General features: G+C 38.5%; 1 protein-coding gene across 2 annotated transcripts in view; it reads right to left on the bottom strand.

Annotated features, from left to right (window-relative positions):
- mast1a (microtubule associated serine/threonine kinase 1a) overlaps positions 1-24,929 on the bottom strand; it is a 58,886-nt gene that overhangs the window by 21,974 nt on the left and 11,983 nt on the right. Inside the window, exons 2-7 of one of the 2 annotated variants that reach the window (XM_058090587.1) lie at positions 24,078-24,109; positions 10,177-10,265; positions 8,415-8,490; positions 8,098-8,170; positions 5,157-5,317; positions 2,686-2,761 (exon numbers count right to left, since the gene is read on the bottom strand). In XM_058090587.1, coding sequence (XP_057946570.1) covers positions 2,686-2,761; positions 5,157-5,317; positions 8,098-8,170; positions 8,415-8,490; positions 10,177-10,265; positions 24,078-24,109 — 507 coding nt within the window. Of the gene's footprint in view, positions 1-2,685; positions 2,762-5,156; positions 5,318-7,644; positions 7,663-8,097; positions 8,171-8,414; positions 8,491-10,176; positions 10,266-24,077; positions 24,110-24,929 lie in introns of those variants that run through there. The other variant, XM_058090669.1, reaches the window with a different exon arrangement.

Raw genomic sequence — 24,929 nt, 5'->3', positions numbered from 1 at the left:
GATTTCAGAGGGGAAAAGTTTAAGTCTGGCTGGTGCTTCTCAGCTTCTCTAATCCTGTGATGTTTCCGATGGACAGAAAAACACAGAGCATTAATTATGGCGGGGCCGTGGCTGTGTGTCAGTACATTTGCATAATCAATCAAGTGATGCTGTGAGGACTTGTCATTTGGCTGGCTGCAGGTATTTAATAGGTGAAGCATGAAGAGATGATTCCTATATCCTGTCGTCAGACATGTGGAGCACACTTTGAGGCAGATCAAGCTCACTGCGATCGAGATTTTGGTGTTGCAAAGTACTGAAGATGATCAGTTTCTACAATGTAGGTTTCCTCCACAGTGTGAATGGTTGTTTGTCTATATGTGCCCTGTGATTGGCTGGCGACCAGTCCTGGGTTTACCCCGCTTCTTGCCCGAAGACAGCTGGGATAGGCTCCAGCATACCTGCAACCCTCATGAGGGTAAGCAGTATAAAAAATGGATGGATGGTACACAATAATGGATTAGTAACTAAAGATATATATTTTTGGTTGGTTAATGCCATGAGTATATTGGAGAAGCCCCACTTGGGGCACCTGGTGGTTCTGTGATAATGGTTCCTCACCTAGCTCCTCTGTGCTCAGCCATTTTAATTCAGCTACATTTTAAGCACTTGAGTTGTATTTGGCATGTATGTATAAATTATTGAAAAAAATCTATAGCAACTAGTAAATAATAATTATTAATAATTAATATATAAATATAATATATAAATTAAATTAAAATAATATATACAATTATTATAAATAATACAATATAATATAATATAATATTATACTATATTATATTATCTGTATTTGGCATGTATGTATAAATTATTGAAAAAAAATCTATAGCAACTAGTAAATAATAATTATTAATAATTAATATATAAATATAATATATAAATTAAATTAAAATAATATATACAATTATTATAAATAATACAATATAATATAATATAATATTATACTATATTATATTATCATAATATAATATTATTGTATTATGAATATTAATATATAATTAATAATAATTCAATGAAAAAAAGGTTTAATTGTTGAAGAACAGTAAGAACAGTAAAACAGGTTTTACATGTATAAGTTTACCAAGCAAAGCTTGTCGGTCTTAGGTTGTAAAAGTTGTCGGTTGTAAAAGTTGTCCACTTTATAATTGCTTTATAATCGAACTGGACAGGACAAATATGCCGCTAAAAGTCACAAATAAGTCACAATTCGCAGTTGAAAAGGTCATCATTCGTGATGTCTCGCAAGACCTCAGCTCAATAAGTATCAACATATCAACTATGTGTGTGTTTTCTTATTCTTTAGCGTATGGAAAAAAAATGGCATCTCTGAAGGTCTAACTGTATTTGTTAGGATGTCCTTTTTAAACATAAAATATACTAAAATGTTTGCATTTTCAATGTTTTTTAGCACATAAACTTTAGAGCAGTATTTAGTTATGGAAGGGGGCATGGCAGCCACCCTGTGGAGAAAACTTATTTTGGCTGCTTGTATCCACTACCTTCTGGTCACTACCCAAAGGTCATGATCTTAGGTGAGGATAGGAACGTATAGATCCACCAGTATGCTGGCGAGTGCCTGGTGGCCATGGGGCCATGGGGCCCAGCTAGGTACAGTCCGAAGAGGGCAACATGGGTTCCTCCCTCCAATAAGCTCACAGTTCATGCGAGGTGCTGAGTGAGTTGGGTGGCAGCCGAAAGCGGGAATATCACATTTATTTATTATTTATTTATTACTGATCCTGACTGTGTTGGTTCTGCGCTACTCTTTTTTGTACTTTGTATTTTTGCCTTTTTTTGGTTCCTTTATACTTTAGTGTGGCTTTGCCCAAGCTTGTGCTGTGATTTTTACTTGTACCTTTCTCCCAGTAGCAGCCTTTGTTTGTGCAGATTTTTTTTAAATCGTCACTTAGAAATTAGCTCTAATTACACATTTAAAAACTGAAAGATTGGACTCAACCTTTCTGACTTTTAGTGTTTACCCTCAAAGCCATTTGTGCTCGTGCTCCTAAGGTTTCTGCTCCATCTGCAGATTTGATTTTGTTTGTTGTCTGCAGAGCCACCCCTCAGGACATTATCATGACACAGTGTTTCCAATGTTTCCTATTGTGTCTCTGCAAAAAGCAACTAAGGACTTTGTCTATGATTAATACAGCGGAAATTAGTCCCCATAAGAATAATATTCCCCAATGCATGATACTTTAATATTGATACATTCTACTACTACATTATTTATAATATATTATCTGAATAATTATTCAGATAGATATTTGCCCATACAGTTCTAACTGTATAAATTATAATAGTGGAAAACCTTCTACAAATCTTTAGCAACAATTAGCAAATGAATGAACAATCCTTTTATGTACACAATAATACATAAATGTATTAAGCAAAAAAGCAATTACAGCACCCTCATGGGTCAGAAAGTGAAGTGGTGAAAATAGTATTATGACATAATGCAGTTATACACTATTATTATTTTTGTTAAGATTCACTGTGTAGGTGTAACCAATGAAGTGGACAAGTGACTACATGGCATTTAGCTGATTTACTACATTTATGACTTGACAAATTAAAGTCAATATGTGAGAGTGTTTTTTTTTCTATATTGAGTCACAGCTTGTTTGTGTGCGTGTGTCTGACCTTGGGAAAGCGTTCCTTGTACACATGGTTCATCATCACTATTTCATTGTCATAGCAGGAGGGCGAGCGCCCCGGGCTGTGGAGAGACAAAGACAGTGCAGGAGTCTAATACACATCACCCAGTGAGACAATCAAAAGACTCAGTAAAACAATAAAGGACAGTCAATGACGGCAGGCAGCGTAGAAATGGAGCTATGTGGTTTTTTTTTCCCACTTGAGAGACAAAAAGAAATCATTCACAGCTTCCACACATCTCTATTCTGTCTGAATTTTATGCTAATGGACTCCAGAAATTCACTATTCTGTTTAATTAATGGAGCTGTCTTGCATCAGTCAATTCCAGCCTATAAAGCTGTTAGAATCCCTTCATTCGACTACCGTACATGTAAACTCCAAATGCACATTGACTCAAATAGAGCATATTATGATGAAAGCTGTCTTGTGGGTAAACACATTACAGTCGAGCCGTACAGACTAACGCAATGTAAATCGTAATAATAAGCCATGCCGAGGTAAAATACAAGACTGTAATTTAGGCCATGAACTGCTGTGGAAATGAATACAGCAGCTGAGTAAGTCGTTGAGGTTGGACGCTGGGGTGTGCACACCAGCAGGGTGCACCTAACATGCACGCTAAAGTGGAGAAGCTGCTCTCCAGGAGCACCGCAGGTGCAAGGATATTCCAGTCAATCACAAGAAGGAAAGTCTGCAGAGCCGACATGTACATACAGTAGTAATCCTGTATTTACGTGTTATCTAGTTAAATGAAGCAACTGAAAAATTTATATATCAAACAATACTATAATACTTTGGATACATTATTCATTTTATTGTATTTTATAATAGTGTTTGGCTTGTGTTGTTGTTTTGTTGCAGGGAAGTAAGCTAAAATGAAGGCTGAAAAAATTCAGCGACCTATAATTAATTTATCTTTACAAGAGTTGCTGCTGAGCTTGTTACTGTACTTCTTCTTGTACTATTTATATGCTATAGTACTATTTTTCTGTTTGTTTGGTTAAATAAACATTATTTATGCAGTTAAACGAAGTTAAGTGTTTGCATTATTCTACATTTTTACTCTAATGTGTACACTTTTACTGCAAAATATTGTCTATCGGCCTCCTTAACTGATAATAATTGGTATCAGTCCTGACAAACCCACATCGGTCCATCTCTACTTTTAGAGAGCGAAAACGGGTTAGCATGAGCTAGCTAAGATTACACGTTTGATGATAAAGCCCTAAAAAAAAAAAAAAGAAACGCCAACACGGTTTCATAAGAGTATACTGATTTTTTTCTTTCTTTGGGCTTATCGCTTCAGGGGTTACCACAGCAAATCAATCTCCTCCATCCAACCCTCTACGCCTCCTACCTGGCGGCTCTAAACGCAGCATCCTTCTACCAATATATTCACCTCAGGACATGTCCCAACCATCTCAGTCTGGCTTCTCTGACTTTATCTCCAATGCCTCTAACATGTAATGTCCCTCTGATGTACTCGTTCGTGATCCTATCCATCCTGGTCACTCCCAATAAAAACCTCAGCATCCTCATTTCTGCAATATTGTTATTTTAACAGCTAACACGAAAAACCTGATTTACCTCGTGGAGTAACAACACCTAAGTGTTCGAACCATCACAGTCTGGCTTCTCTGACTTTATCTCCAAGGCCTCTAACATGTAATGTCCCTTTGATGTACTCGTTCCTGATCCTATCCATCCTGGTCACTCCCAATAAAAACCTCAGCATCCTCATCTCTGCAATACTGTTATTTTAACAGCTAACACGAAAAACCTGATTTTTAAAATAATGTTTGAAATAATAGTACATCCTATGACCCTATGGGTATGTCAAATTATAACAATTGTGCAAAGATGAGTGGGCCAAAATTCCTTCAGAGGGCTGACAAACGTGCAAAAAGTAATACTCATCTAACCATCATAATTCATTTGAGTGTATTGGTTTAGACATGTCAACATTCTGGGATAAGTGAACCTCCCTGATTATTTAAGCTTTAATTAAGGCAAAATTACAGCCTGCCACTCAGTATTAGTGCCATGACCTTGGTGTGTTTCTAATATAGAAACCAGAATGTGTTTGATTTAGCCCACATAAAAATGTATATAAAATAGATTTTCTATGCTTTAAAGCTTTTATTATCTAAATAAAGCTGTTTAACTATCATTAAAGAGAGTATTCCAAAATACTGACATTATTTGTCGTCTAATAAGCTGGATGAAGATGAAGCTGGAGTGAAAAAAAACAGTTTACTATGCAATAACTGTTTTGTAATACTGCCACCGATAGGACTGGGGTGGAACTGCATGGCTTGGCAAATGTTGATTTTGCAATCAAATGAGTCAGATGGACATTTCTAGAATGGTTGTCCCTTGATAACTGATAATTATCATGAAAGTAATAGTTCATCAGAGCATTTTAAAACAAAAGGCCACAAGTGCCGGGGTCTTACCTGAGGCTTCGAGAGCGAGGACGGACATGCGGCGAGCGGCGGCCCCCGTCATCATCCGTGATGCTCTCTGTGCTGCCAAAGTGCTTGGAGAGGAAGTGCAGCTCGTCCATGGTGGGCTGGAAGGGCAGCTGGTGCAGACGCTCCTGTGATGAGCTGGAGGACTGTAAAAGAAACCAGAAGCATGAAGAAAAGATTGCTTTTGTTTCTTTTTTTTTAATTACGTTTGATTTCCGTTGCTCCTTTTATCCCAGTGAGGCAGCTAATAATTGATGTGAATGAGAAAGCAGAGAAGAGAGGAGGAGGAATGTGAGCACATTGTGTACTCTCATGTGAGTGGGTGCAAACATCGTTGCAAAGAGAGTGGCGAAGGAAAAGAAAAGAAGAAAAAGCAGGGGGGCTAAACCAAATCACATAGATTGAAAAAAGGTTCAACTCTGCAGGGAACGAAAGAGTCTCTCCGAATAAAAGTGGCCTGCTGCCTTTGGGGGAGTGAGAGTAGCTTGAAGGCAGGGGGAACACCAGCTCGGATCAATGAGAGGCTGACTGAACACACCTCCTAACGGGATGTCATGCCAGGCTTTGACCACACAATGATTTCTGCTGTAAAACCCATTAGGAACTAGTCTCAGCCACTTGGAAGCTGCAGAATGAAATGACGGGAAATGCAGGAAGTCCAGTATAGAGCGCCGAGCCAGAGGCTTCCCTGCTGACAAACGGATGAAAAGACATGGACAGGAAAATGTCTTTCACGCAGTGCTTAGTTTCTCAATTTAATTGTGAGGTTTCATCCCCACGCTTTTGTTTATTTGCCTTCAACCTATATTGTTTAAATATGGTGTTAAGCATTAATGAGCTAACAGCAACAGAAAAAAATGATACGTCCATTGAGAATGAATCCTTGAAGGAGATCCTATACAATAAAACAAAACAAGCAAATTGGGTTTAATACGTAAAAATTAATTTGGTCATAAATAAACCACACAAAATAAAATAATAAATAATAATAATAAATAAATAAAATTAAATACACACTCCCAGTCATCAATAAATCCCTAAAAGAAATAGCTTACTTAATTAAAATGCTTATTTAAGAAATATATAATAAAAGAGAAGCATATAATGCTGGAGTACTATTGTTAAAAGTATACAGATATTGTATACAACAATTCAACGTTTTGAAAGCACTACTTCAGTTAAAAAGCAATGTAATTTTCTATACAAATAAATTCATGACAGTATGTATTAAATGACTTGATGATGATTTACAAAGATATTAACATTAATTATTAACATTTATTATTAACTTATTCATATAATTAATAGTTAATATAATAATTATTATTAACATTTCATAACATTTCATAACTATTAACATAATTAATATAACATATTAGTATTAACATTAAATATGAACATTAATTTAATACACTGTAGTTATTTGTTGTTAATATTATAAAGTGTTATTATTCCTAATTTTAATTTGATTAAAAAGCTTTAATCACATAAGTCGGTACCATAAAAAAGAACAACTGTCATTCCCTAATGGAAATATTTTTGCTCAATCAACAAACAAACATGCAAAAATGCTATTAAATTCATTTGAAGATCTTAATTTGAATATCATAACATTACAAGTAGCTATTACAAGTGGCTATTTAGTAAACATCCTTGAAGTATTGTAATCTTCAATAACTGCAGTGAGCATAGTATTCAAATGACCAAGTATTTATTACGGAAGCATCCACCCATCTGTTTTCTATAGGAGGACAAGCAGGACTTCGGAGGAGAGGCGGAACAAACCCCTGACTAATCGCCAGCCAATCACAGGACACATATGCAAACAACCATCACACTGACATTACAGACACGTATGAACAAGTTAGAATCTCCAATAAACCTAAAATGCATCTTGTTGTGGCACATGCACAAACCTTCAAACTCCAGACAGCAAGGCCAGAATGCTAATCAATAAGGTCAATAACCAGAACAGTCCTAATATTGCCCAGTTGGTAATGTTAGTAAAATATTTGTACATTTACCCAGCAAAGTGCTCTATATATTCCAATAATTGCACTGCCATGCCCTGTAACGTCCTGTTTTTGAAGGTTTTATGCATGCACTTGAAGAAGATGTAGGACACCTCCATACACACACACACACACACACACACCTTTCATCTCCTCTGATCAATATGCAAGGCCAAAGCTCCAGCTAACCAGGCAAATAATGGCTCTTATAGGTAAGAAGCAGCAGAGTTATAAAAGCCGATGGAATGAAATTGGAAAGCATGGTGATGGAGGTGAGGTGGGCAGGAGCATGTATAGACTGCAAGATTAGCCTTGTGTGCTAGTTCATCATGATGGATCATAAATCTTTACAACCTGAAGAAAAACAGAAATACAATAACATCCCGAAGAAACCAAACTAAGCTAAATCTCTTAAATATTACAAAGGCAAACCATTTCTGCTTGAATAGGCTTCTAATCACCTTTGTGACCTCTCCTCAATCAACTATCTCCTCCTGTGGGGGGACACGGCGAGATGTGGGAAACAATTACTGGAGCAATCTGTGACCGCAAGACACAATTTATTTCAATTATCTTTGGTCCTCTTTTTTTCAGTGATTATCTGCAGACAAATCAGGTCAATAATTTCTTGTCTAAAGATAAAGGGTTTTGTCTTTGCTTTTTTTTCTGTTAAAAGTGTCTTTGTGTATGGACGGCACTGATTGTGTTCTGTGAAAACATTTCACGAGGGGATCAGGAAAATTCAAACCATCCTATGCACACATAATTCTATGAAGGAAGTACATTTTCATGCAAAAGACACCATATCTTGGGATCTCATATGGTTAGAAATTGAAAAAAGCTTTTTCTATTTCTATTGCAAATAAAAAGCCTTATACTTTATATTTCAGTATTTCTTCGACAATAACTCTTACCGTCGAACTCGGTGTATTGGTGCCATATCCCGAGGAAGGAAGGGAAGCCAGAGACCATCTACGACCATCAGGCCTGAGGAAGAAAAACAAGCGTAAAAAATCACAATGTACTGTAAAAAGATTTTCTTGATCACTTCAAACAATCCATGTAATGCACACACACGTTAGGGGCATGGAAGCAAGACACGGTTGTGTATGCAAAGAGTGCATTTCCCCTCCAGTATGTAAAAAAATAATCCTATCAACAATTTCACACAACTGCTTCTTGCTACACATGTAACCTTTTAACCCCTAACAACAAAAACAGAGATGCATACCTTCTAGAAGAAGCGAAGGAGAAGTGAGCAGGTCCACTTGGTGAGAAATTGCGGGGGCTATCCAATGGGCTGCTTCCTAGTAACATACACAAAAATGGAAAGTACATTGTGAGTTTTGAGGTGGAAAACAACCAGAGGATCACTGCAAATTTGTGGTTTCTGGGTTAAAAATAAATAAATATAAACTATACTGCAAAATAATACAGCATATACGTAACGTGAGCATATGACGTTACAACGTGACATCAGTGCAAATTGGTTTGCCCTCTGTGTCTACAGAAGCACTAGCTTCTATAGTCACCTTGTTACAATATGGCCTCAAAACCTGCAGTGAGCACCTGTTAATGCACCATTCCAAATCATTACTACAATTACAACTGTATTACAACCGTGTGAATTATGGATTATCCACAAACAAACAGTGGTGAACCTTCTCAGGAGTGGTTGGCGAACCAAAATTACCCCAAGAGTGCAGTGACAACTCATCCAAGAGGTCACAAAAGACCCCACAACCACATCCACAGAACTTTAGGCCTCACTTGCCTCAGTTAAGGTCAGTGTTCATGAGACCACCATAAGAAAGACACTGTGCAAAAATGGCTTGCATAGCAGAGTTCCAAGACGAACACCACTGCTCAATTTTGACCGAAAACATCTTGGTGCTCCACCCTAGACCTTAAGAAAATACTCTTATGATCTGATGAGACAAATATTGAAAGGCTTTTTGAAAGGTGTGTGTGCCATTACATCTGGTGTAAAAATAACGCCACAGAAAGAGAAGAATATCATACCGACAGTAAAATATGGTGGTGGCAGTGTGATGGTCTGGGGCTGTTTTGCTACTTCAAGATATGGAAGACTTGCTGTGATAAATTGAACCATTAATGCTGTCTATCATAAATCCTGTTCGGGACATCCAACCGACACCAACTTGGGTTCTGCAGCAGGACGATGATCCAAAATACACCAGCAAGTCCACCTCTGAGGTGTACGTGCTGGGACTTGGTTCATGCTGGAAAATGTGGCTGAATTACAACAATTCTGCAAAGATGAGTGGACCAAAATTCCTCCACAACCCTGTGAGACTCACTGCAAGTTAGCGCAAATGCTTGATTGCAGTTGCTGCTAAGGGTGGCAATAACTTTTTCACACAGGCCATGTAGGTTTGGATTTTTTTCTCCCTTAATAATAAAGTTTCATTAAAAAAAACTGTTTTTGCGTTCAGGTGTCATGGACTAATATTAATTTTTTTGAAGATCTGAAACATTATGTGGCAAAAAAATAACGGCCTCAAATTCAGAGGTGCTGAGTCTCATCCAAGAAGCTTCCCACGCAACTGTAAACGGCCCCAGTGAACACTGAAGGTCACATCTTGATAATGCCATCAGGACCTCATCATCCGCAAATAGCAGAGATGAGATCCTAAAGCCTGCAAAGTGAATACCATGAACGCTTTGGCTGTGCCTTTAAAAATTCTGTTCATAAAATTTATGAACAAAACCAGTGACAAAGGACAGCCATGGCGGAGGCCAACGTTCACACAGAAGAGACTTGACTTAATGCTCCAGCTGTAAAAGGACCGAAACCACACAGTCAAATGCAATCACTTCTATCTGATACCAAATCAAGTCAGAAATGCTAATTTTATCTCAGAATGACATTATCAGAATCAATATGATGGTACAATGGCTATAAAGAAGCAAATAGCATCTATTTTTGTTGCCATGGTATCCCGGAATCGCCTTCTTTTTTTTATACTGACCTATGTGTCCAGGCAGTGGAGAGTGTGGCCTTGGCAGGGTGGGTGACGTACTGGTCAGGATGAGGCTTTTCCTGTTACTTGTTCTGCAACTGGAACATAAATAGGAATTATTCATGTTTGACAGCATAACAACATACTTATAGTGTATAGTGGAGTCCTACGTATGTGCAATTCAGAGGTCACAGTGTTGATTTTCGGTGCCCAAAACATCTCATTGTAAGTCGGAAATAATTAGTAAGTCTGTGACAATACAGGTACAATGTACGGCCTAAGTTACCATAGTGGGGTACACGTGAATAAAGATTAAAAAAAAACATCTTGACTATATTAGTGGCAAACACTGAGATTTAAATAATGGCATTGAATGCCTCATGTGAACAGCAACAGTAGGTATGTAGTACCGAGCAGAAGAAAGGTTATCTGTTCTGCGTGCGTTAGATGAACAAATAGGTAAGTGTGATGATGACGCTGTGCATTCAAAGCGTTTAATCTATAAGATTTAGAAAATCTTGAAGATCCACTTTTCTGACTTATAAATGTTGTATTCTCATGTTAAAGCTTCAGATATTAAGGTATGCAAATTTGGAAGTGAGCCCTGTAAGGAGTTTGGCGTCTGAATGCTCAGTTTCAGAGTTTTTTTCTCACATCCAATAACTGTGACATCACAATGAGCCTTATGAGAAATCACTCGCTCCATCCAGCCTGACTTCCTTCTGTGGGCGTGCCCAGGTACAAGCTGTTCAAGCTAAATGGGGCCAATCACAGCGGAGTGGGCATGCCAGGCAGAATAAATTAAAACAGACCATTTTTAAAATCCAACTTTCCTCCATTTTGCATCACTCAGAATGGTGTTGGGAAGTTAATCACATATTTCTTAATATAGCTCACATGACTCACACAAAGCCTGTATCTATATAATCTATATCCTTGTCTCACAGCTCTCCCACGACCATAACGCTCTTTTATTCTGAGTCTTGCTTGTTGTAGCGCAGCAAGACATCAGGCCCCTTTGCAGAATTTTAGCAGTGGCAGTGCCGCCTCTGTGACTCCGACGGAGGGAGAGTGTGTTCACCCTTGCAGAACGAGAGAGCGGCGTACTGAAATATTTAGGGGAAATGCATTAGCTCTAGATGTGAGGCTGGAAGATGGGGGGAGTTGGGGTGGGTGGAGATAGTGGGAAGGGGCAAGACCGAAAAAAAAATGACTCCTTTCATTGCTATTGACATATGCAGAACACACAATTTCTCATTCCACTCAATACTTAACCCCAAGTCTCACAAATGCACATTTACATTTGCTGACATTGAAAGGCTGAATCACTGAAGCAGACCCCAGTCGGGCATCACGCTTCAGTGTATTTTTTTTTAAGCCGATTCATCAATCTTCTCTTCTACAGGAGGCCTAAATGTGAACCAACAAGTAGCTGTGAGTCATTACAGCATAGACAGGCTGATGTCCTTTAGCCAATCGTGTTGCTGCATCGTTTTCAGTGATTAATGTATTAGCATTATGACTCTAAATTCACACCTATACCACCCACTAATCTACAGTAACTTTTCTTGCAGCTATTGGCTCTTTTCCAACATTAAAGCACATATGATTGATGAAAATAATTCAGAAAAATGCACCAACACAGAACTGCAGTTTGCTAAGCATGACCTAAAAAAGCACCAAAAGTGAACTATGTGTTCTTCTGCAGGTTTTTCGCCGCATTTATTCAAAAACCACACACATTGCGTCTTGTTTTCAAAGTTTAGAGAGACTTTTTAAACTTGAGTGACGTGTAAGAAGTAAAAAAGTGACACACAATTAAGGATAAATACAATCATAACATTAGCATTAGTGGAGACTCTATTTTCATCATGAATCCAACGAATAAGAAATAATGAAAATCCAATTATTCCTTTCCTAAATGTGAGCCTTTTATAAAGAATGAGTGGAGTAGAGGGAGGAAGGGAGGGTATGGAGGAGACACTCAGATGCTGTTTCATTCTAGTTCGTTACAAACTTAATTTTAAAGAGTGGACGGTGAGAGTCTGTCAATAATACAATCATCATTACAAACACCGACCCAGCTCACTTTCTATAATGTGTCTCTTCTAAACTGCTCCCTTTGCAACCTATGTTCAATAGGAACCTTTATGTTACAATTTTCTTGCAACAGATGTGACCTTCTTACTTTGCGATGACTTATTTCCTGAATTCAATCGTGTTTCTCACCTTCCAAGTGGACTGTTCAGGGTATCTTAAAAGACGTTTTGCCTCTCATATGACCAGTCTTCATCAGTTCATGCTCAAAGACTAGGTGGGACACACCATTAAGACTAGATAGGACAGCTCTGATCTATTAGAGAATAAATAGATTGGTCCGATGACCGATACGATGACCTGGATACATGAGAATATTACAGGTATTTTCCTTATCAAGGTTTTGACACTAATTTGAATGTTTGATTGATTATTTTGGAACCGTACAGTCTGAAAGCTTATTTTTCTGCCATTCCAAATACGCAGTGCCCTTGAACACCTCATCAGTGCAGAGAGCATAGTGCTTTGTAGGAAGAAGAAAGGAGACAGAGGAGACAGTTCAGCGTTCAGTGTGCATGAACAAATACATAATATACACATAATAAAGGTGATTAAAAGATTCCCTGGCCTGAATCTGTCTATGGTGTCCCAACTCTGAAAACAAAATGCAATCCATTCTTCTCAACAGACAGAATCACTAATGAGTGAATGCTTTTTGGGCACTGGATTCCGTTTTGACACTGGATTTGTATGACTTACCATGGGAATTTTTTCTTAGAAATCCAAATATTCAGGAATTGACCAGCATGGGACTCATTGAAGCAAAGAATACTAAAAATATTAATACTAATACTAAAACCAACAAGAGTATTTTTAAAATAAAAATGGCAATGAATGTATATGCAAAACTAGCACAGTTTAAAAATGCACGCACAAAATTTCAGTAGCGATGTCACAAAGGCTCTCCATTAAAATGACTAATTAAAATCTCCATTAAATTGCCATGGTGACAACATAGAAGCTTATACACATTAGTGTCCAATCACCATTATTTTGAAGCTGGTCTTTTAACATCGAATACCGACACAGTGCTACAGTCTACAAAGAAGAGTAGGAGAAATCTACCAAATAAAGACGACCTCTTCTGGTAAAGCCTGAGCTCACAAATATTGCAGAAGAACAGAAACCAACTTGTGCAAAGTCAACTAAAATTCCCATTAATTCAGAAGTCTTGTAAGCCACCACTTAAAAAGTGCTATCTTTACACAAGATACCCAAGCGGAGATTCGACCCACGTCTTCCTGATCTCCTGACTGTGTGGCCAACATGCTAACCACAGCCACTTCCATATTACTATACTGATGCCATCCACATTGCCTGCAGGGAGGATAATTGCTCGTCAAAGCTTCTGTAAGAGTCATTACTGCAGACTTAACCTTTGACACTCCCATCTTTTGTTAGTATATATAATAGAAGTATATACCGTATATAAGAGAGTCATTCATCATTTATTTCAATAAAATGAACAGAGACAGAGAGGGAATTAAAATACAGATTACGATCGGACATCACCAACAGATTCAAGTGGATTAACATAAGATCCATTAAAGGAAATGGAAAAAGTCAAGTCACTAAGCTGATATACTGCTGACTCACAGGGCACAGAGGACGCCACACACTTCCTGATGGCTGCGCCATCGATCTATTACACACACTTCCTGTCAGGTGATGTCTCTCCCGCTCTCTTTGCCAGTCCCTCATGTCCTCTTAAAGGTGAGTGCATATTTACACGTTTGGGAACTGGGGTGGAAAATAAAAATCAGAAAATGGGACCCCTTTAGAGGGCTACACTGTAGATCAGGGGTCTCAAACTCAATTAACTTGGGGGCCACTGGAGCTCGGGTCTGGGTGAGACTGGGCCGCATCAGGTTTTCCAAAAAAAAATGCATTTATTAAAAACAAAAAAATTTAAAAAAACTTCGCTTTGGTTCCGATTTTCTACAAGAAAAGCTCTGATAAAACATTCCACTGTTCTCAAATATCTTACTTTTTATTTTTCTACACAAAATAAGATGAAAAATAAATAAACAAATCAAGAATAAAGAAAATCAATCAATCAGTAATAAATAAATAAATATAATAATAATAATAAAACGGCAAATAATAAAAACTTAAGAAACCACATATAGTTGGTGGGTAGACAAATTATTTTTTTCAGATTAAAATGAACAAAGCATTATTAGAGCCCTGTAGACATGACAAAACACGACTATAGTCACATTTATACTTTTTTTATTTACAACATATTGCGCAACTGCAGGGTCTTGAGACACATGCTAACTCGCAAACTAGAGAGCTAGCGACCTAAACGGTAGCCTTCAAGTTATTTCCTTTAAACTTAAATAGCCAAAAACTTACCACTTCCACACGGATAGGGAGCATAAGTATTAACAGTTATTTAACCTTTAACATGAACATTAATCAAACGTAATAATTTTTTCTGGGTACATGATAACATACAGCACCCATATCCAACTTGCGCGGGCCGCACTAACATTAAATCACATTTCATATCAAGGCGGGGGCCTCAAACTAGTGTCCTGCGGGCCACATTTGACCCACGGGCCGCGTGTTTGAGAACCCTGCTGTAGATGTTGAATATAACATCCGCAACTGTGTCCACAATTGCAGCCAATTTGTAACTAATTGTAATATGGCCAATTGTAATTATAACCAATCCAACCCAAATTCATTATTAACGACCAATTATAACGCATGGTTTGACAGCAGCATCTGCAATCGCATGCGTTTCAGTGTAAGACGATCAAAGACAAGCACAGTGTGTGATGGTTGGGCTCAGCCTGACTACCAGTCAACAACAGATGGTAGCGACATACAAACAACAGGAGCAGAAGAGTTTCCATAGTTTCCATGTTTGATGCTGCAGTGCTTTGCCATACCAGTACAGCGGCTGTCATAAAGGGAGCGGCAATGCAATATACATATAAGATCCTACCGTCATATGCATGTAACAAGAAGCATGTACAACATATGTTCATGCATCAGGTTAAAAAAAAATGCTGCAATTCCCTTTGTGGGTCAGGGGAAGACCCTTGACACACTTTTTTTAATCAGGCTTTTAACTAATATTTTTAAACTTTTCTTATGTTTTTATCTTTTTAGTCCTATTTTATGCTTTTAGTCTTTAGCTTTTAACTCCAGTATTTCCTCAGAGGGGGTCCTCCACACTGGGGGCTGTGTCGGGGCTGCTGAGGGGGTGCCATCCTTGGGTCCCTTCGAGCCGGCCGGCTAGGGGTTCCTCCCTTTAATGTGGGGGCCCGCCCGTCTGTCAGAGTCGGGGGACCCGGGTGCTGGTCCTCAGTGTGGACGGCCCCAAAGGTGGCGTTTCCTTGATCCTCAGTGCCATGCCATGTCTCCCTACTGTGTGTGATTGTGTGTGATTGTGTGTGTGTGTCTGGTATGGAGGGTGGGAGGGAGGGGCTTTCTTAGTATTTGTTTTTCCTTTTAATTGTGGTAAGTGTTTTTAATTCTGTAAAGCACTTTGTGTTGCATGTCTCTGCAGGAAAAGTGCTATACAAATAAAGTTGATTTGATTTTGATTTGACACAAATCTACTCACTACTGATGGCTTTCCACTGGCAAAACTCAGTACTAAAATACTAAAAAAGTACTATTTCTATCTTGAACGGGCCTTTATTGTTATCAATTATACAGGAGTACAAGCAAAATTGTGCAATCATCCATCCATACCTAAACAAAATACTATGCAGTGAGACAAGGGGTGACAGGACAAGATGATTGGACGATGAAGGAGTGGTATAACAATAAAACTAGGTAGAACAATTCCAAACTAACCTCCTAAAATGAAGGAGCACAGTGTGGGACTGTTAAAAAAAAACTCAGCATACAATTTGGCATACAAGTATAACACAGTGTTTACACACATAAACACTAGACCAGCACCACTAAGGTGAAAGGGTTCCCAATGCGGCCAGCAGCCAACCACTGCTACCTGCAGCCAATTACGGCACAAGGCGTGGTCCCCGTCATGCCAGCATCTTTGAGCTCAGCTCATGAAAAAGTGTTATATATTTTTTTTTTAGCGTAATAATTAAAATCCTACACGCTGTTGATGGTGAAAAGCAGGGGGGGAAAACCTCCTGGTTCTTTGTTACAGTGTCAACATGTAAACAACTGTAAAATAGCAAGAATAGAGACAAGTAAATAGACTGAGAGGGTATAATCATGGGCACAGTTAACCTCAGTGGGCTTCTCTTAAATGTAGCTGAGATGTCGTTCCCCCCAGCTGCGCCTTTCAACCCACCTCTCTTTTTCCTCGCTCTTCTGCCTCATGCTCTCTGTCTGTCTCTTTTTTTTAACGGTCTTTCTTTTAGCTAAGCCTGTTTGGCAGTGTGCACAAAACATTATCTCACCGCCAGCCAGGAAAACAGCCATTATAAGCTCTTTAGGAATGGCGATGTTAGTCAGACTGAAACATCTGAACGGGCATAAAACGGATTCAGATGAGATTTTGTGCAGACGTTTGTGGTGGCCTGGCGGTGAACTCTTATTGACTGTGTTAATCCCCTTTCAAGCAGGGTGACGAGACAATTTGGTTCATCTCTGCAGCATCTTGGCAGCTATAGAGACGAGTGTGGAGTGGAATGAATATGCTGCATTCAGGATGACTTGCAATAACTGACAAATAACTATTTGAATTCTCTCCCTGGCCCGCACATTGAAATGACATCCAATACAAGAGCTCATGGACATCATTAGGTCTATTTCGTGGCTTCAATTGAGTAAATTTACCTTTTTTTTTACATTTACTTAAGAATAAGAAAACACATTTATTGTAGTTGGCTATTTTAAGAGATATAAACACCAACTGCTAAATATGCAGATGTAATGATGCTCATATTAATCCCCATCTCAGTAGTATTTTCTGTTGGATGATACAAGTATTGATGGATATATTTTGCAAGCATAGCCACAGTGGATATGATGTAAGACCACCTAAAGAATTCACCCTTTCTAAACAATTAACCCAGGGGTCTCAAACTCAATTTACTTGGGGGCCACTGGAGCTAGGGTCTGGATGAGACTGGGCCGCATCAGGTTTTCCAAAAAAAAACCCAACAAAAAACGCATTTATTAAAAACAGAAAAATGAATAAACTTGGCTTTGGTTTCGATTTTCTACAAGAAAAGCTCTGATAAAACATTACACTGTTCTCAAATATCTTACTTTTTATTTTTCTACACAAAATAAGATGAAAAATAAATAAAAAAAAATCAAGAATAAAGAAAATCAATCAATCAGTAATAAATAAATACATAAATATAATAATAATAATAAAACGGCAAATAATAAAAACTAAAGAAACCACATATAGTTGGTAGGTAGACAAATTATTTTTTCAGATTAAAATGAACAAAGCATTATTAGAGCCCTGTAGACATGACAAAACACGACTATAGTCACATTTATACTCTTTTTATTTACAACATATTGCGCAACTGCAGGGTCTTGAGACATGCTAACTCGCAAACTAGAGAGCTAGCGACCTAAACGGTAGCCTTCAAGTTATTTCCTCTAAACTTAAATAGCCAAAAACTTACCACTTCCACACGGATAGGGAGGATAACTATTAACAGTTATTTAACCTTTAACATGAACATTAATCAAACGTAATAATTTTTTCTGGGTACATGGTACCATACAGCATCTACATCAAACTTTAAACATTAAACTTTCATATCAAGGCGGGGGCCTCAAACTAGTGTCCTGCGGGCCACATTTGGCCCGCGGGCCGTGTGTTGATTAAGACCCCCACGCCACTCCCCATCATTCAATGCTTGAGAAGTCCCAGCAAGAGCTCTATCAAAAAATTCCACCTTTACAAATATGATGGATAATAATGGTTAACATAATTACTTTTTTCTTCTACCTTAATATGACTCATTTACTGAATCCCCCCCATACAGCCATCTTTCCATTTCCTCTCATCTTTTATCCATGCTGTGTTTGATAAAGTCGCTGTATTTGTGTTTGTTGCTGTATGTTAAGCAGCTCATTCTTATTTCCACTCATGGAAATACTCACTTTAGGTACAACTTGCACTTAGTATGAGTCAACGCAGAAGCTATTGTCCTTAGTTTTACTAGAAATCGCAGATGAGCACAATGTATTCTACCAGGCACCTTCCAACTGATACTGTATATCAAGGTGACTATTACGGCAATTGAGAAGGCATGTGTCATAAACATCACTTTGTTGCTGTCATATGACATCAGTCAGCTGACATTAAACACCAGTCCTGATTTGCTGTTGTGCCTCCGTGGCAAAGACACACAGAAATACAGCTTGGACCTTTATTGTTCTGATTATGGATAAACTTACTCAGTGGTAAGACACCTATATCTATATATCTATATCATCAGGAGATATGGGATATTGGATATGGATTGACACAAATCGGCAATGGTTTTTTTTTGAGTATACGTGGGGTCAGCATGGCACAAATAACAATAAGGAAGTAATAAATAAAGCAACTAATTAAACTAACATGTGGGAGGAAGCCAGAGCACCGGGAGAGAACCTACACAAGCAGGTGGAGAACTTTCAAACTCGCAAAAAGGGGTTTGGATGTGCTAACTAAACTGACTTTAGGCCATATTTTTCCACTCCAACCACAATAATAAACATATTAAATAAATACATTTTTAAGCATTATCTTCTAAAAGGCAGCTATTGTATTGAATCACATCAGATTGTGCAGATGTAACTGGATGGTGTGTATGAAAAAATGTATAAAAAAATAATATTCCCATTGAGATGACTACCATCTAACAACAAACACACTAATAGAGCTACTCTGGCAAGCGCTCCATAGAGATGATGAAATGGAAAGATGGGAGACAGATGGTGGACTTCAGGGACACAAATTCAAGAATAGAGTGGATGAGAGACAAAAACAATGGAAGCTGAGGGTTCAGGCTAAAAAAAAAAAAAAAAAAGTGGAGGGGAGGAGGGGGCGGATAACGAGTGGCACAGAGGGAGAAGAAAAGCCAGGAATGGTGCCAGGCAGACAGCACTCTCAGCACTGCACTGCCCACTGTTGGCTCTCTACTACACAAGCACTCCCTGGACATTGCCAATCATGCTAGCTTGCTCTCTCACACACACACACAAACACACACACATGCACACACACAAACACACAGGGCAACTGCCAAGCATACCTTTGCCACAACACCCACTTATATCACTTAACAGGACACTGACTCTGACCATAGCATACGCACCAACAAGTATTCATGTCTAAGAGGACACCTTCATGACCTATTTACTGACAGTCTTTTGGCCCCTCCCCTTAACCATCACAGCTGAGCTGAATCCTGACCTTGAAGTAAAAATCCTAACCTTTAAGTTTTTACTCCCAAAAGGGTTGTTTGCTCCAGTTTGTGTCTATCTGGGACCAACAAAGATATAAAAACAATGACACACACATAGCTTGGTATATAGATGCATTGTGTTTATAAATTAAGAAAGCCCTTACACACAAATGACACACACACACACCATATTGCTGGAGCTAAATGGAGACAGGGCGACAACTGTGAGACAGCACGATAGCTGGCAGGGACAACGGAAACATCAGCGGAAAAAAAAACACACACACATACACAGAGTTGACACACGGAGCGTACATGCTAATGAACGTAAGACAGCCCGACGGCGGTAGTGGCGGCGGCGGTCACAAAGAGACATGTTGTTACCTTTTTGTGCGTCGAAACATGTCGCTATCAGGAGAGGTTGTGTTGGCAGGTGAACATGAGCGCAGCTGAGCGTACGCACACACAGACACACACACACACAGGCAGTCAAGAGGCAAGCACTACAGTCCACGCCAGTATGTCTGCTCAACACACACACACATTCTCCAATGTGCAGGAGGGAGGTAAATGAAGAGCATGATATTTGGAGATGTCAGCAGGCAGAGTAAGGACACGTTAGACAAGCAAGGGCTGCATCCCTTCTTAGGTTTGTGTGCTCATGGATCATGTGCCAAGGCAGGAAGAGTGCAGGGAGGGAGGACAAAGGGGGGAGGAGGGGGCGAGTTGGAGACCGACAGACGGAGAAGAGCAGAGGGAGGAGGGAAAAGGGTTGGGGGGGGGGTGCAAACACATATCGTATAGATGGGAGATGTGAGAGTGGATGTGAGACATGACAGAGCAGCAGAGCAAAGACTCATTTGAGGAGGGGGTGGGGAAGTTCAGGGGGAACATGTGTTATTGTGCAGAATTTGACTTGCAAGAGAAGTGGGTGGCACTTTTTTTTTTTTTTTTAAATAAATGAGACCCCAGGTGGGAGTCGGTGTACTTCTGATTAGCAGCCAGATGAATTGGACATGAATTAATGAAGCCAAATTGCTTGTGCAAGTGATCAACATGGCATTATACAGTATGCACAGATTTTGAAACATGTTCTTCTAAAATAGAGCCATAATGTAACACTAGGACTGCACCAAAAAAAAATGGATGGCAAGCATGTTGGTATGAAGAAGCCACACAAAGCTGGATCATTCTACGACAAATTACAGCCGTGAACTGGTTCAAGACCTAAGTGAATTTCCGGACTCAATATTCAATATTAATAAACTGAATATTTTCATAGTTGGAGCATAGAAATCCCCTTTAATTACTTTTTAAATACAGTTTTTACCATCATTAGAGACCTGTACATATGAAATAACAACCCTATGGTCACCTTTACACTCATATTATTCTTTGTTTACACAACATTGCACAACACTAATGTGCAGGCTACAGGATCATTTGACATAAGAATTTCGGTAATGTTTTATCAAAATACGGCCAGATAGTGAAAGTATTACATTTTATCATTAATATACTTCTTGTATGATCACAGTATGTATATCAAATGATAAAACGCTGTTAGAGTTTTTTTTAGAGGGCTTCATAGTCATAATATGACCCAATTAGCTTAATTGCTAGCTTGATCATATTAACTTGTTATAATACACAGATGATGAATGACATTCCAAAAATGTAAGTACCTACATTTTAATTTATTTCTTTATTTTAAGATAAGATTATTTAAATGCTAATTTTCAGCCCTTTGTAATGAGTTGTGGTCTTCTATATAACCTACACAGAAAGCTTTCTAGATCTTTCAGATTCTGCACCTATTTGTGCAACATTCCCATGGATTTCCTGCTTCCGACCCGAACAGTCTGTTTAATTTATTCTACCCACAGCCCACCTCCAGGCATGTCCACTCCACTGTGATTGGTCACTCCTGAGAACTTCCAGATACGTAGGTTCGAGTTTAGTTAATGCTAGGCTATCTGCAGCCCATATAAGGAAGTCTTGATTGTACTGACGTCACTAAAAATTATCTGAAACCGAGCGAAAACCTCTTCATGTGAAATTTTGACACAATATATCCCCCTCAAAAGAAGACATTCTTCCAGTCCAAGTGAAATGTCAGACAGGACGAGCACTGCTATACCCTCCCCCCTTTTAAGCTTTAACAAAACCTACCAAACGTTAAAGCTGACACGGGCCGACAGCTACACAGTGATGCCAAGAGGACTAATTGAATAATGGATGCCGTTTCTAATGTACAAGTCTGAATGGATGAAATATACATGGTGAGGAAGAGATGGGGGTTGATGGTGCCTTGGTGGGGCAGGGGGTGGGTGGCATGATATGATAAAAAATGTTCTCATGCTCAATATTTGCATGTCTGTGGGTCAAGCTGAAATAATAGTCCAGTGAGACTTGACCTCCATCCACTGGAGGACCAAGTAAGCTCAGGCATGTTCCTTATTGTATCTGCCGCTGCAACAGCTCTTCCCTCTCCATATGAGGGTCAAAAACCACAGAAGAACACAACAGGCCAAGGACATGCACATGCAGTAAAACTTAGCATGGCAGTAATTAATGCACTGAAATTCACAGTGTGGGCATAGACCGACGCTCTTGCTACCAGACAACATCCCTGCCCTGCAGGTGTTTGAAGAATACTGAGTGAGATGACTACACACACACACACACACACTATCTCTTTTTCTATTTAGCCATGCATTATCATTAAACCATCTTAAATTGCCAGCACCCTCTGCTTATAACAATTTACATGACTAACAGGCAGATAACAGTGTTCAGTAATTAAATGTATTCATGTCTGTAGGAAAGATTTAAAGAATTTCAACACCCCCAAATGATGATAATGTCAGCAATGTGATAGAATTACACTCTTCCCCAAATCCTGTCTGGCAATGTCAGCAATTTCAGCATTGGAGACATTTTTGCTTTAATTTTTGAGGCTGCAAAAATCCAGCAGCAGGGATTCAACTCTCAGAGAGATAATTACTGTTAGAAAAACGAGCGTGAGAGATAGGCACAGTGAGTTTCAGCACCATAGACAGAGACACATGCACACATGTTCCAGAAAATAATAGTGGAAGTCAAACTCCCTGAAGTGTGGCCCCAGGAGCCATTTGCAGCTTGTAGCTCTGTTTTTATTGTACCTGCACTGCATTCCAAAAACACCATGAAACAAGAAAAAGACCATAAAACAAAAATATTAATGTAAGGACTTGAAAATGTTGATGCAATGATAATATTGACTCCTTGGTTTAAAATGGTGTCTTCTGCATGCTTTGATTTTGCAGCCTCTGACCCTCGGCACTTCTCTCTCTAAATGTTGTACAATATGGTATTCATTCAAAATGTTAAAAAATGACGCTAAAACTATGCCATTGTACATGATATGATGTTTTGTGTGTTTTTGCTGCACCACAGTTTTTGCTCTACCAGGGATAGCATAAAAAAATTGTAATGACTACCACATGATCACACATAAAAATTCATGCTGTATTTCCAGATATTATTGTAACAAAGAAAGTGGCTTTTCAGTACAATATGGTTAAAAGGTTTTACCATGCAGCAGTAACATCTTGCATCAGTTAAGAATATTATATAATATAAAGTGTACGATCTTGGTTTTGTTTTATTCATGTAATATCAGTCAGTTTCTTTTCACCACTGAAGAAAGGTAAGACTGATTTTTCAAAACCTCAATGCCAGTAAGTTAATAAAGGTTTCACAATGGGTGTCAATTTAACCCTGGAACAAAATATTTATATTTCTACTGTTTTTTATGGGTCATTTTCAACCTTTGCGGTTCCACTATATTGTGTTCTTTGTAGTTTTACCACATACCAATATTTTAATCAACTTTGTCAGGATTATACAAACATTTATAGTTCTAAATGGCATTGAAAATGATTGCAAAAGCTTCTAAATCCACCTCAGTGGAAATGCCGTGTCTGTCTGTATGGTGTCTCTTTGCAAAGCTGTCGTAGAATGTCTCTATATCTCGCTTTAAAGTTGACATTATGAAGGAACGTGCATTAATCCATTCATTAAATAACCCTGAAAAAGTTGTAATAAGGTCCAAAAAGATTAGTTGAGATCAACGTGTTTAACTGAAACTGAGATTTAAATTGCAAAAATGTCAGTTATGTTGATTTATGCTAATGAAACACAATTACCCCCCCTAAGGTTGATCCAAGGGTTCTATCTAGGACTGTATTATCTTCTGGCATATTTACTCACATATTGAGATATTTGTAAGATGAACAAATGCAAGTGTCCAAAAGGAGTAAAATATCTATTAATAGACTTATAAAGACCCATTAACCGCTTATATGCCTGAATTTCCCGAACTAATGCTGGAAAATACATGTGTGCCTCTGCATGCATTATAACACAGTATATAAAAAATGACCAGAGTAGTTTGAATAAAAAAGAACCTACCTGCTACTTTTCCGTGGCAGTGGAAGATCCTTCTGGCAACAAACATAAAAACATATACAAATTAGATCATTTATTTTTAAAAACATATCAGCATCATCACAGTAACACACTGATAATGTGTTATACTGTAGACAAGATGTTATTAGCAGCAGCCGAGGCATGATTACAACTGTAAGTGCTCTAATGAGTGAGGAAATTACATTGCATTCATTTATTTCAACAGAGCAGCACCTCATTGAAAAATTGAAGTAGATTCAACTAATTATACAGATATAATTACCATTTCTGATATTTAACTTTTGGAAGGATGGAAGTTGTTGTTAATGTGAAAGAGGTCGCTTTGCGTTCATCTTCTCATGGAAGCATTGAGACCAGCATTTTGAAAACAAGCTTTTTAAAGCGGTGTTTGCAAATTTTATTGACACAATGCATTTTTTTCTAGACTAGGAAATAAAATGCTGTATGAAGGGCAATAGTGAATACACATGTTAATTATGTACATTGTGCCACCTAGTGGAAGAGCATTTCATTGCTCTGCCTGTCAGTATACTGTACATACAGTACATCGCTGGCATTGACAGATGGACACATCAATTGTAGAACATAAATAATAAATTTGGACCAATTAAGTGAAATTAATCATCCCCACAGGTCACCTGATGATCTCTCACAGCAAAGCAATGCGCTGCAGGACAGTGGTTGGGAAAAACTCATGTAAAGAGTCACTTTTTAGCACTCTGGTTTAGCTTTAGCGACTCCAAATTGTCCATAGGTATGAATGTGAGTGTGAATGGTTGTTGGTCTATATGTGCCCAGTGATTGGCTGCCGACCAGTCCAGGGTGTATATCACA

This window comes from Doryrhamphus excisus, chromosome 1 (assembly GCF_030265055.1).
Source record: "Doryrhamphus excisus isolate RoL2022-K1 chromosome 1, RoL_Dexc_1.0, whole genome shotgun sequence".
NCBI lineage: Eukaryota > Metazoa > Chordata > Actinopteri > Syngnathiformes > Syngnathidae > Doryrhamphus > Doryrhamphus excisus.
The sequence above is the reverse complement of the archived record's forward strand: the minus strand, read 5'-3'. Positions and strand labels throughout refer to the sequence as shown.